This window comes from Mus caroli, chromosome 12 (genome assembly GCF_900094665.2).
Source record: "Mus caroli chromosome 12, CAROLI_EIJ_v1.1, whole genome shotgun sequence".
NCBI classification, from domain to species: domain Eukaryota; kingdom Metazoa; phylum Chordata; class Mammalia; order Rodentia; family Muridae; genus Mus; species Mus caroli.
In genome coordinates, this window is record NC_034581.1 from 103,304,720 (window position 1) to 103,316,975 (window position 12,256).

At 54.1% G+C, this 12,256-nt stretch overlaps 2 protein-coding genes across 4 annotated transcripts in view; one reads left to right on the forward strand and one right to left on the reverse strand.

Moving 5' to 3' along the window:
• Positions 1-1,551: 1,551 nt before the first annotated feature.
• On the forward strand, positions 1,552-7,349 carry Slc25a47 (solute carrier family 25 member 47). The gene is made up of 6 exons (XM_021179161.2): positions 1,552-1,658; positions 3,886-3,929; positions 4,246-4,317; positions 4,760-4,942; positions 5,851-6,175; positions 6,494-7,349. Exons 1-6 carry the CDS (start codon positions 1,631-1,633, stop codon positions 6,772-6,774), a joined length of 933 nt encoding a protein of 310 aa, XP_021034820.1. The 5' UTR covers positions 1,552-1,630; the 3' UTR covers positions 6,775-7,349.
• Positions 7,350-10,647: 3,298 nt separating this feature from the next.
• Wars (tryptophanyl-tRNA synthetase) overlaps positions 10,648-12,256 on the reverse strand; it is a 35,971-nt gene continuing 34,362 nt past the window's right edge. For 2 of the 3 annotated variants that reach the window (XM_021178740.2, XM_029484725.1), the window contains 2 exons: positions 11,892-12,049; positions 10,648-10,950 (listed from right to left, as the gene is read on the reverse strand). In XM_021178740.2, the coding sequence (XP_021034399.1) occupies positions 10,929-10,950; positions 11,892-12,049 (180 nt within the window). In that variant the 3' untranslated portion in view covers positions 10,648-10,928. The remainder of the gene's footprint in view (positions 10,951-11,891; positions 12,050-12,256) is intronic. The other variant, XM_021178741.2, reaches the window with a different exon arrangement.

Here is a 12,256-nt window from a genome sequence, read left to right on the forward strand (position 1 = left end):
AAAAAAAAAAAAAAAAAAGCAAAAAGCAGGACACTACTAGGCCCACTCTCTTGAGAGTCTCCTGTGGGTTGTCATAGCCGCTGTGCTTCGCCAAGGGAGCAGCTGCTGACCCACACCAGTCCTTGCAATCACCTCTGGGCTTTTCCTGGCTGTCAAGGGCTCTCTGTTTCACTTCCAGCACATCAGGTCTCTAGGACAGAGACTAGGCTGTTGTGTTTACTGAGGTGTCCTACGCTTTGGTCCCTGGCATGTGTTGGTTGCATGCATCAGGAGCCTGGACAGGTGGGCTGCTGTCCAAGAACGATGACACAGTTAGAGGAGTGTAGGTGGACAGTGGCAACGGGACCTGACTGAGATCATGGAGGACAGACACCAAGACCGGCAGAGAGAGAAAGGTGTCTGGGGTAAACTGGGGTCTTGGGCCCTACTGTTGGGGTGGATGCCCTAACCACTGGCACTGTGGGACTGAAGGGGCTCGGTCCTCTTAGGTGGATAGTGTGTTTTAGGTCCCCTCATTATCCGAGGTCCTAGCTTCTTGAGTGTAACATTTGGCTCAGCTGCCTCTCTAGAGCGACAACCCATCGTCTCCCTCTCGACCTTCTGTTCATGAATTTGGCTGGCGATTCTGCAGGAACCCAGCTGGAGCTTTGCTCTGTGTGTGCACCGATTTTGTGGGTGTAGAAGCAGAGGTATAGGGAGCTCAAAGATCTTGTCACAAAGCCAGATGTCACAAAGCCAGATGGCAGTGTCAACTTCCAACCAGATGCTGAGCCATGCCCCTGCACAGGTCAGGATGGACATTGAGGTTGGCCTTGGACAGGATGCTTTCTGGCCTCTTCTGCTCTCTGCCCTCTGCCGTGGCAGCCAGCACTGACGACTTGTCTAAACGTAGACAAACTGTCAGGGCGAGGGGTCATCCCTAGTTTGAAACCAGCCTGTTCAAGGCCAGCCTATGGAGAACAGAAAAACAGGTGGACACGTGGCCTCCTGATGCCCTGCCCCGAGGGCCATTCAGACAGAACTGCAGAATGTTCCATGTCAACATGCCCCTTCCCTTCATTTGGCAGCTCTCTGGCTCGAAGGCCCCCTGTAGGGCTGCAGCCTGTGTCTTTGAGCCCCTGAACTGAACTAGCAACCCTTAGTCATAGAGACAAGGCTGCACTTTCTGCATCGGCTAGCTGCCATCAAATAGATTGGCTCTTAGATAGTGCCTGCCTCAGGCAAGTCCCCTTTGGGGTTTTGGTGGTTCCATGATGAGAACAGGCCTTTGCTTCCCCTCCCTTTTAGGGCTGGAGGTGACATGTAAAATGGGGTACATCTCTGAAGAGACCACTGTTTATGCCATCACCATAAGCAGTAGGAAGCCCGGCCTAATCTGAGTCCGGGGATAGAGGCAGACTTAGGTCTGGGAGCTGGCTACCTCCCATGACCTCTCACATGCTTTCCCGATGTTCAGGTCATTGGCACCACGAACCTTGTGGGGCATGTGAGTGTGGGCATCAAAATAGCCCGTTAAACAGCCCTAGCTCCACCTCTGCTCACAGGTATTTAAGATCTGCAGAATTTGTAGGAGCCGGCCAGTGTGGCATTGGCAGCAACATCGGAACCCTTCTCATTTTCTGTGCTGTCCATGGATTTTGTTGCTGGGGCCATTGGAGGTATAAGACTTGGATAGAGGGGTGCAGGGGCTGGGGAGGGTTGGGGTGGTGTGCTTGTGTGTGTGTGTGTGTATGTGTGTGTGTGTGGCAGCCCTGCGCAGTCAGGGTTTGAGCAGATCTATGGGGCACGGACCATGGGTTCCCACATAGCCTTGAAGATTAGGCAGGAGGCTGAGCCAGACTAGAGATTCCTGGCTTGGGAGCAGGAACTTGACCCTGTGGGCTGAGATGGCTGGAGTCCTGGGTTGCGGGTAAATGAGTCCTGGGGAGAGACAGAAGGTTCCAGGGAAGAATTGTGTACCCAGGAGTTCTGTTCGCAGGGAGCAGGGGCTAGATGTAAAGCAGGCCCAGCCGGATGGTTCTCTGGCCCACTGAGGCCTACTGCTAACATCTAGCCCCCCTGCGGCTGAAATTGTCTCCCTCAGAGGTGGCTGCCTGCTGGTCTCCCTGCGAGCACCATTGATCCTCAGGCCGGGAGGCTATTTTGAGTGAGGCACCCTTGGCCCTTCAGCTATTGTGAAATAGATGACTGTGGGTGGCTGTTTCCCACTGCTGGGAACAGCCTGGGGGCTAGAAAGGAAAGAGAGTCCCAGCTTCAGCTTCAGGGACGATGGCTCCTGGCTGTGGCTCTGCTGCCCAGGTCTTGACCTACACCATTCTGAGGCTGGCTGCTCCCCTGAGTGTTAGTGTCACAGGAAGTCACATGGAAGCCACATCCTCCTTATAGCCACAGGAAAGGTCCTAGTCAGGAGAATCCTTGCTCTGTGCTGGGCCTGGGTCCCCAGTCCTAGGGACTTGGACCCGAGCCTGTCCTTGAAGAACTCTAGATCTAGAGGTGGCCATGGAATATGGGGCCTAGCAACAAGGCCATGGGACGCAGACCCTGATCAGCATGTTTCCGGGCAGAGGCACAGAAAGGAGGCCTAAGAGAGTAGGGCTTTGAGGGGTGAATAGGAGTTGGTAAAGTGTTTGAGAGATGTTTCAGAGCCTCCTGTCAGGCACTTGCTTTATATCCTGCCCCTAGAAACTCCCTCTTCTGCTCGACCATGGGTCTTGCCATCCTGGGTATCCTTAGGATCTTTTTTTTGTTTGTTTTTTGTTTTTGTTTTTTCTTTTCGAAATAGGGTTTCTCTGTATAGTCCTGGCTGTCCTGGAACTCACTCTGTAGACCAGGCTGGCCTTGAACTCAGAAATCTGCCTGTCTCTGCCTCCCAAGTGCTAGGATTAAATATCCTTAGGTTCTTTACCCAGGGGTAGAAAGCCCAAGCACTTCACTGGCCCCTGAGTTTCTTCAAAGGTTGTGCTGTGTTATGTGGCTGTATTATGGAGGCCCTAGTTCTAGAAGTAGCAGAGGGGCAAGGAAGACATCGTAGATCTCCTGGTCCAAAGCCAGGGTTGGCACTATCAGCCTCTCTGCAAGATGAGTTAGCAGCTGTGTCCACTGTCCTCAGGTAACCAACCCACTCAGACCAGGAAATGGTTACTTAGTGGCAGGCCCGAGGCTCTGACCACCAGGCCGCCCACTGCCTGGGTCTGTGTGGGTGCTTAGAGGGCAATGGTAGGCAGTTCTGTTGTACAGAGAGCCAGATGGCAAGGAGTTGCCATTGCGTAATCCCCTCCAAGACATGACCCCCAGTGGCTTAAAGACCTCCCGCAGGCTCTGCCACCTCTCACACGTGGACCTCTTGGGGGGGGGAGGGAGTTTAGGTCACCACAGCAGCGGTGCACACTGTCCCACACTCACCTTCGGTTCCAGGCAATGACCAGGGCAGGGGTCTGGGCTGCCACCTTGACCTGTGTTCAGCATGTGCCTCTCCCCGAATCCTGGGATGTGGGGGTGTCTGCCTCCGTTTCCACACAAACACTGAGGCTTGAGGGCAAAGTTTACCTGGCTCAGAGACAGGGTTAGCCAGAGCGGAGCCAGGTGTTCTCCCAAAATGTGATGTCAGAGGGGAGGCAGAAGAATGTCTGTCCTTGGCATGGCCATTGGGAATAGCCACTGTTGGGCCAGGGTGGGGAGTGTCTAGCAAGCTTGGTAGGTGCATCCTGAGCCACAGTTACTCACCTGCAAAACAAAGGATGTAGAGATGAGGAGCCCAGGCAGGGTCAGCTGATGGTGTGGGAGAGGGGCTTACCTGAGGCTACCTCCTCCATTCCTTGGGATAGGCTCTCGCTGCTGACAGGGCCACCTCCTGCTGCTTCATGGGTCCCTCTCATTGCCTTGCAGGAGTCTGCGGTGTTGCTGTGGGCTACCCTCTGGATACAGTGAAGGTACAGCAAAGGCCTTGCCTTGGCTTAGATTGTGCTCAGTGTCTCTGGTACCCAGCTCTGGTCATCAGTTAGGATGCTAAGAGGACCTAGTTAGTCTCCCCGACTTCTCCCCCCAATCCCCCGCCTTACTCTAATACTATTGATGGTTCCCTACGGCCCTTGGGACTCTCCATCTTTCTCATCCTGTGCCTTGTTCTAGAAGGAGCTCGCTGTCCCCACTCAGTCTACGACAGCATGTGTCACCATCAAGGGGCAGAACCAGGGCTTCTATTGACTTTATGCCAGCCCTTCCTGAAACCTTCTTCCTCTCCCGCAGGTCAGAATCCAGACGGAGGCCAAATACGCAGGCATCTGGCACTGCATCCGGGACACGTATCGCCAAGAGCGGGTAGGGATGGGGCCCGATGATATGGTGGCACTTGCTAGGGATGCCCTTCCCTTTCAGCCTTAGCCTGTGGACACAGTGACTGTGCCCGGTCCAGTGGTCCCTCCGAGGTCCAAAGCTTGAGCACCTGGTATATTGATAGGGTAAAGATCCAGGGGAGAGGACAGGGGTAATTGCGTTTCTGAGGCCTGGGAGGAGCCCATCCAGGAGAAGGTTTTGCGGAAACTATACAAGTGATCTTGGGGCTTGGGGCAGGCAGGGGTTAGCTGAATATCACGCTGGCTCCATCATTATGGCCAGGCTGTTGTCTCTTCAACCCCTTACCTGACCTCAAACATCGCCAAGTCCTGAGACCCCCAAGTCTGGAGGCCCTGGTCTGGGCGATCTCAGAGCCAGGGCATTTTCTCTTGGCTGGACCAGTCCTTACTTGGTCTCCATCCCTCAGGTGTGGGGCTTCTACAGAGGCCTCTCACTGCCCGTGTGCACAGTGTCCCTGGTGTCGTCTGTATCTTTTGGTACCTACCACCACTGCCTGGCTCACATCTGCCGCTTCCGGTACGGCAGCACGGACGTCAAGCCCACCAAGGCTGACATCACACTCTCAGGATGTGCTTCTGGTCTTGTCCGGGTGAGTGGAGGCAGTAGAGGGTGGAAGGGTGTTGGAGGCTCCCAAAGAGTCTGAGTCATCACCTCCCAGATGAGATAAGGACTGAGGCTCTGACAAGTTAGACCCTGCAGGGCATGGGGACTGTGGAGAGGAACCAGGAGGCTGTCTGGGATGGGCTAGGCTCCCTCCCGGTATACTCTAGTGGAGGGGAGGAAATGGCCATAGAGACTCTCTCTATCAGTGTGAGGACCCAGAGAAATAGCACCCACGTGCCCATGACCTTCCAGCTGGGAGGGCTCCATCATCAGGGTGGCCACTAAATGCCCGAATACCACCCAATGTTACCATGAACACTTGGCATCCTTCATCCCCAGTGGAGATGGAGCGTCAGGCACCAGGACCAGGACCAGGGCAGCCAAGTACAGCTGATGTCCCTCATAGGCCAGAGTGGAGCATGGATAAGTCCTCAATTCTTAGAGCCCCATGAGCCAAGAGGCTAAGTGTACCTACTGGATATAGTGCAGAGACCAAAGGCTGATAAGCCTAGCCAGCCAGGCTTCAGCTTCTCTGGGCTGCCATCTCATCTGTAAGAGGTGGGTGAGAAGTAAGGCCAGGGGTGGAAAGATCTGATGCATCTGAGTCCCCAGTGACCACCATGCCTTGCCTTTAGCAATGTGACTTCACCACAAACGACTGTGTTGATTATAGTCTTGCTTGAACGTAGTCACCCGGTAGGTGTTAAGCCAGTGCTCTCAGAGAGGAGAGAAGCAGAAGGCCTTGGCTTTGGCCTTAGTTGGGCTGAACTGGCTTTGAGCTCAGTGCCACCAAACCCCTGGGGCCAGCTAGCAGCCCCAATCAATGGAAGGTTGTGTCCTCGAGTGTGTGGGCAGGCTGTAGACGTGTCCTACTCTGTTTCCTCCCTGTCCTAGGTGTTCCTGACGTCACCCACTGAGGTGGCCAAAGTCCGCCTGCAGACACAGGCCCAAGCTCAGACACAGCAGCGGCGGCCCTCAGCCTCCTGGACATCTGGGGCTCCCGCTTTGTGTCCCACACCCACTGCTTGCTTGGAGCCCAGGCCTAAGTACAGAGGGCCGCTGCACTGTTTAGTCACAGTGGCCCGAGAGGAGGGGCTTCGGGGACTCTACAAGGGCAGCTCGGCTCTGCTCCTTCGTGAGGGTCACTCCTTTGCCACTTACTTTCTCTCCTATGCTATGCTCTGCGAGTGGCTCACCCCTGCTGGCCATAGTCAGCCAGGTGAGTGACAGGCAGAGGGTGGGTGGGTTGGCCCTGTGACATGGGGACTAGGAGAGGAATGTGCATCATAGAAGCACATCTTTAACCCAGGCATGCTTGTACATGTGCTCTCTTGAGCTGCACATGCAGCCCGGTGACACCAAGTCAAGCTAACACCTGCCCTATTTTTCAAGTAGGGTTTTCTGAGGGGAGTGTGTGAGACTGTCCAGGGTCACACAGTGACTTTGTGCTAGAGGGGTTTATCTTCACTCAGTGAGTTTCCCAGGACTGGGTCCTGTCTCCAAGCAGCTTGCAGTAAGGTCACTGTCTTTCCTGCAGATGTCTTAGGTGTGTTGGTGGCTGGAGGATGCGCTGGGGTCCTGGCCTGGGCTGTGGCCACCCCCATGGATGTGATCAAGTCACGCCTGCAGGCGGATGGGCAGGGCCAGCATCGCTACCGGGGCCTCCTGCACTGTGTGGTGACCAGCGTGCGGGAGGAGGGTCCCAGGGTGCTCTTCAAGGGACTGGCGCTCAACTGCTGTCGTGCCTTTCCTGTCAACATGGTGGTCTTTGTGGTGTATGAGGCTGTGCTGAGGCTCACGCAGAGCCTGCTCACATAGGCACCAGTCAGCAACATCCACGCCACACAGCAGCCGGAGGCAAAGGGGAGAACGGGTAGGCTCAGGAGCCCACGGGGCTGTCACCAGAGCAGCAGAGGACCTTCTGTGCTGTGACTGAGGGGAGGCCTGAGCTCGGACAGCCCAGCTGCTGACCACAAAGTCAGGGAGTTGATCTGCCATCTGCTTGGGGGTCATGAGTCAGGATTGTGTGGGTCTCCTCGATGAGGACATGTGTCACTTGGAGTCATCTGTCACCGAACAACTGTTCATTCCTGCTTGTACTGCCATGCCCATACCCATTTCAGAGCATACCTTCACCAACCCCTCTGGGTGCTAGGCCAACCTCGAACCCCAGTTCTACTCAGCCTCCACCAATTCACACTGTGCCTTTAGAGACAGGCTAGGGACCAGACAGCAAGCTGGTTACATCTGACTACAGGCTGGGCTGGTTCCCTGTCATAGGCTGCTCAGAGAACCGAGGAATTGGTACAGGGCATCACCATTGCATACACTGCCTGTAGATCCTGGAACCTGGTTTAGGAGTGGCTGTTAATAAATGTTTCTGTGGTTGCTCAGCTGTGTCGCTCTGTGGTCTGTGGGGTCCTGGCCCTCTTACCTTGTTGCTCATCCAGTGCCCTTGTGAAGCCTGTCTGCTCATGGTGGGCGAGGAGGTGTTGAACCTTGGTCCTGGTGGCTAGGATGGACCAGACTTCTTACCTGGGTGGCTAGCTATGTAGAGGGTCACCGTGAAACCCTGCAGAGCCCTGGGGCTGGCTTTACTCCTTTTACTTTCTGGGCTGTGTAGTTTTTATCTGTGCCATCACCAGACCAAAGGATGCACCAAGAATGGGAAGGTGCTAGGTACCTTATAAAGGTTCTATGAGCCAGTGGCTTGCACGGCAGGGTAGGGTTGGGTCTGCCCTCAGGCACATAGTGGAACTAGCCTGTGCTGCTGAGGTCCAGCCTCCCTCTCTAAGCACCCTAGGGCTTCCAATGATGGGCCACCGAGAGTCAGGCTGGAGTACAGTGAGCCCACTCACTGGGTCTTCACTGAACAGTCTGTGGCAGAGCTGCCTGATCACTGCGTTAGCTGTGCATGCTCAGATGCAAAGCCTGAGCACATATGCACGCAGGCACTGAATGTCCTCCGGGGGTTTTGTTTTGTTTTGTGGGGGTGGTGGTTTGGTGATACTTTCCAGTTTCTAGAAGAGGCAAGATCTGTTTCTGGGTCAACCCTTGTCATACAGGTCCTTGGACACCAGATCTCATACACAGGGCCATTGCCTGCCAGGTCCCCCTGTCTGTGTGCTATCTCCTGGGCCTCTTCTCCAGGAAGGTCTCTGGTCCTACTACCTGGGCACGCTAGGCTCCTCCCACGGAGCCTGGCTAGCTGGCTGGTTGCTTGTCTGTCCCATCCCCAAACTGGGAGCTACCCAGGACCTCTGAGCTTCAGAAGTCTTGCAGTGAGGTCCTGGTTATGATGAAAGCCAGAGTGCTTCCAGATGGGTTGGGAGGCTACAGGGGCAGGACTTCAGGAACTAGGCATGTCTCCAGCTACAGCCTGGAGAGTGGGCTGTCCAGCTATCCTCTGCAGGCATCTAGGAGGGGCAGGGGTCACACAAGATCCAGCTGCTATGGACTTTTGAAAAACTCTCTTCACCTCATTTGGGTCACGTAGTCTGTCCAGCCTTTGTGTTCGCTTCCAGTTTCAGTAAGGTTTCTCTTTAAACAATTTCCCTATCTTTGCAGACTTGAGAGCGTCTCTGCACACATGCCCCCGCTCTGCCTGCATGCTTCGAGTACAGACTCAGCACTCCATGTCTCTGGAACTGCAATCCTGAAGCCCTGAGGTTTTAATTTCTGAACTCGAAAAGTCCACCTAGCTTAGGGAGGTAAAGACGCTGGGACATTCTGGGCCAGTGCCTGGAAAAGGACAGCTAATACAATGTCTCCAAAGTCACCAATCCTGACCCTGTCAGGTCCACTGGTGCCCGTTCATTCTTTTTTTGTTTTTATTTTTAACTGTTTTAGACAGGGTCTCACGATATAGTTCTGGCTGGCCTGGAATGTGCTATGTAGACCAGGATGGCCTCAAACTCAGACATCTGTCTGTTCCTGCCTCCTAAGGGCTGAAATTAAGACTGAGACACCGCCCCTGGCATGTCACTCATTCTGTTGTGGGAGGTTAGCTCAGCCTCTTGGCTCTCATGTCCCATGTTCCCGGGGGTCAGGGCTGTGCTCTGGTTCCTGCTGACCCTAACTGCTAAGCTGCTAGCCTAACCTAGGTTTCCAGGCTGCCACTGATGAAGCAAGTGACTTAGCAGGAAGTGCCTGGAGCTCACTGCATAGCTCAGGTTGGCTTCACCTTCGTGTCTTCTAGCCTCAGCCTGCCAAGTTCAAGGATTTTAGGCATAAAGTTAGCATCCCTGGCCTTACTTCTGCTGCCAGAAGCTTTGAAGAGTCAAGGAGAAGGAGCTGGCTGCCCGAGTGACTCACGAGAAGGGCTGGTCTCCCTACAGGGCTACCTCAACAAGAAAAATCAAGGTGTAGTTGTTTTTTTCAGTGAGAGCTAAAAGCTGCCCTTGAGTGCTCACACAGCGTGTGCTGGCTGCAGCCCTATGGGCCCAGAAGGGCCAATAGTGTAACTCTGGAGAGTTCTGCTAAGGCCTGCTTACCCCCGGATATCTAGAGCTATCATCTGTTCCTGTCAGAGGGGCTCACAGCCCCATCTGTGTGATACAGATGCCCCTTAGGATGAAGGCTGTTCTTACTGGAATTCTCTGAACCATTTGTTACTGGACACTATTCCCAGGCTGCCCCATTAAATAGCCTGCATAACCTTTTAGGGAGCTCAGAGAGACCACAGGTTTTTGGCGAATGTGGCAGTGGATGTTGCAGACCTGAGGCTACCCTTACTCTGAGGAGCAGCAGCCTTGGGCATCACCTTTGCATTTTTACATAGAGGAGATGGAGCTCCTAGGGGGACAAGTGACTCACCCAGTTGTGGCTGATGGGGGATGGGATGGCCTGGGCCCTCATTCCTCCCTGGGCCCAGGATTCCACCTAAACCATCAGACGACAGCAATGTCTCTCTCACTTCCACACTAGAACGTTCCATGGGTGCAATGGCGCTTCAATGTCAGGGCATTATTTGAGTAGCATTGGTCATCTTGGACCACAGCGAGAGAGCAAGGCAATCCTCTGTATGTTTGGCCACCTTTGGCCACACCCAGCTAGGTGAGGTGTTGGCCTGGGAAGTGTGGTCAGTCTAATGGGAGGGGGCCATGAGAGGAGCCCGTGTGACCTCCATGCCACATTCTGACACTCTCATAGGCTCTGAGTCCAAGAGCTTGGCTTCCCAGGGTGCAAATCTTAGTGTTCTCAAGACTAAGCCAGAACAGACTGCTCAGCAATAAATTCACTGTCTGGCCTTGGACAGGTCATGTTTGCCTAACTGCAGATGAGGACAGGTGGATAGGGTGAAGCAGGTTCCTTTATGGCCGGTCTCACTGCACCGCTGGCTCAGGCCTGTGCTGCTCACTACAGAATCTGAGTACCCAGCTGGCTGCAAATGGTATGTCACATGTACACACTCTCCTTAGGCTGTTGGACTGTCAAACAAGGTGGAACGGCCATCTCAGGGAGCAGGGAGGCTTCTCAGGACAAGTGGCCCCACACAATGATCCCTAGGAGCCTGCCTCTAAGCACCATGGCGTTTCACAGCTCCAAATTTTCCTAAGTGTTGCCCCCTATCACCCCCACACCCCCTCACCCCCTGCCAATGGGAACAGCTACAGCCTTAGCAGTAGGTGTAGTGCGTAGGCCTTCAGCAAGTCCACGTTCCTCTGCGGCCTACTTGGTCGGACAGTGACAGACAGGAGCACAACAAAGTTTATTGTTTTTGCCTGAAAATGATGCAAGGACAGAACACTCAGAGTGGCCCTGTGCCTTCAGAGAGGACAGACACTTCAACCAGGGGCTTTCCCTGAGATACGGCTTCTGCTTTTCCAAGACTCTGAGTGGTAGCACATTCCATGCAGCCCGCCCAGAGGGAGAACACTGCAGCCTGGACGGCTGCTGTTCTTTTCTGTCTAGCTATGGTCACCGGCCTGAGGCATGGCCAGCACACTGCTCTGGCCTGCCCCTCCCGTCAGTCAAGTGTCAAAGCAGAAGCACCTGCAAAGGGAACAGGCCTTCCTCAGAGCCCGGGGTCAGGAGACGCCGCCCTGCATGTCACAGGGTGGAGTCTCGGCCATCTGTGGGGAAGTTAGTACACCAAGGACAGCAAGCATGATTCTGGAGTGGACGGCACGTGGGAGCTGGAGGTTAGCTACCTCAGCCTCAGGTTAGTAGAAAAGACCCAGCCTGGTCCATAATCAGTGTTAAAAGCATAGAGCTCAGTTATCCGCCCGGCTTCGCGGGGCAGGAGACTGAACCGGGGCCAGCATGCATGCTAGGCGAGTGCTCTACTACTGAGCTACACCTTCAGGACAAAGCTGATGGCTTCTTAGCCAAGTATAAAGCAAAGCTTGCACACATTACATGTAAGTGTACGTGTGTGTGTGTGTGGGGGGGGCGTGGGCTGGAGCAGCGGCATGTCCCACTACATGTCTCCTTGTCAGTTTTTCACAGCAGTTTTCAGTTTTACAGTAATGACATTGTGACTCCACAGAAGCAGAATCAAATGCAGATTACCTCTAGGCTGGCTCAGAACTTATGTCTTAGCCTCCTGAGTACAGAGATGATAAAGTGCATCCCACCATGGCCAACTGGGCACATGCACTTTTAAAAAAAACTGGAATACATTTCAGAATTTGTCCTGGAACCCGAGGCCGCTAGCTGGACAGCCTTCTGTGGCCAGGGAGGCCCTACCTTTGGGCTCTTTGTGGGAGAGACTGCGGGCTGGGGTTCTATCTGACCACACAACATTAGCATCACTTGATCACCCTTAGCAGACAACAGATGCAGAGACATCAGAGAAGAAACAGCACCCAGGATGCACACGTGCACAGAGACCCAGGTCCAGGAATTACCACGTGACAGAAGCCTATTGGGAGTGTGACTTGATTTGACAGGGTGGGATTACAGACAGGTTTGCCACAGAAAAGAGACATTACTGGAAGTGGAAGGACAGCTGCCGGGGTGTCATGAACTCCTTCACGGTCTCCTCGGTGACTGCCTTGCGTCGGGCCTGGTGCTCTGCGATCAGGGGCTGAAGGACGTCTATGAGCGTCTTCTTGAGCTCCCCAGTGAGCATGGCTCCGCTGGTGTAATCCTGCAGAAGGCTGATACTGTGAGCAGTGTGTGTGTGTGTCCATGCCCTCCCTCCCTGAGCTCTGGGTCAGCCTATGTCCCTTTATGAGTTAGGTTGACAGGGTCGCGGTAGCCTGGGTCTTAAGGACATTAAATGTCTTGTGTCCGGTACCCTGGGATCCTTTTCTTCATGTCTGTTTTTTTTTTTTTTTTTTTTTTTTTTTTTTTT

Bases quoted from the DNA above. Each gene is read 5' to 3' on its own strand.
- Slc25a47 (XM_021179161.2), top strand. From the start codon at position 1,631: ATGGATTTTGTTGCTGGGGCCATTGGAG. The intron at 3,930-4,245 runs GTACAGCAAAGG...CCTCTCCCGCAG, and splicing joins ACCCTCTGGATACAGTGAAG to GTCAGAATCCAGACGGAGGC. The intron at 4,943-5,850 runs GTGAGTGGAGGC...TCCCTGTCCTAG, and splicing joins GTGCTTCTGGTCTTGTCCGG to GTGTTCCTGACGTCACCCAC.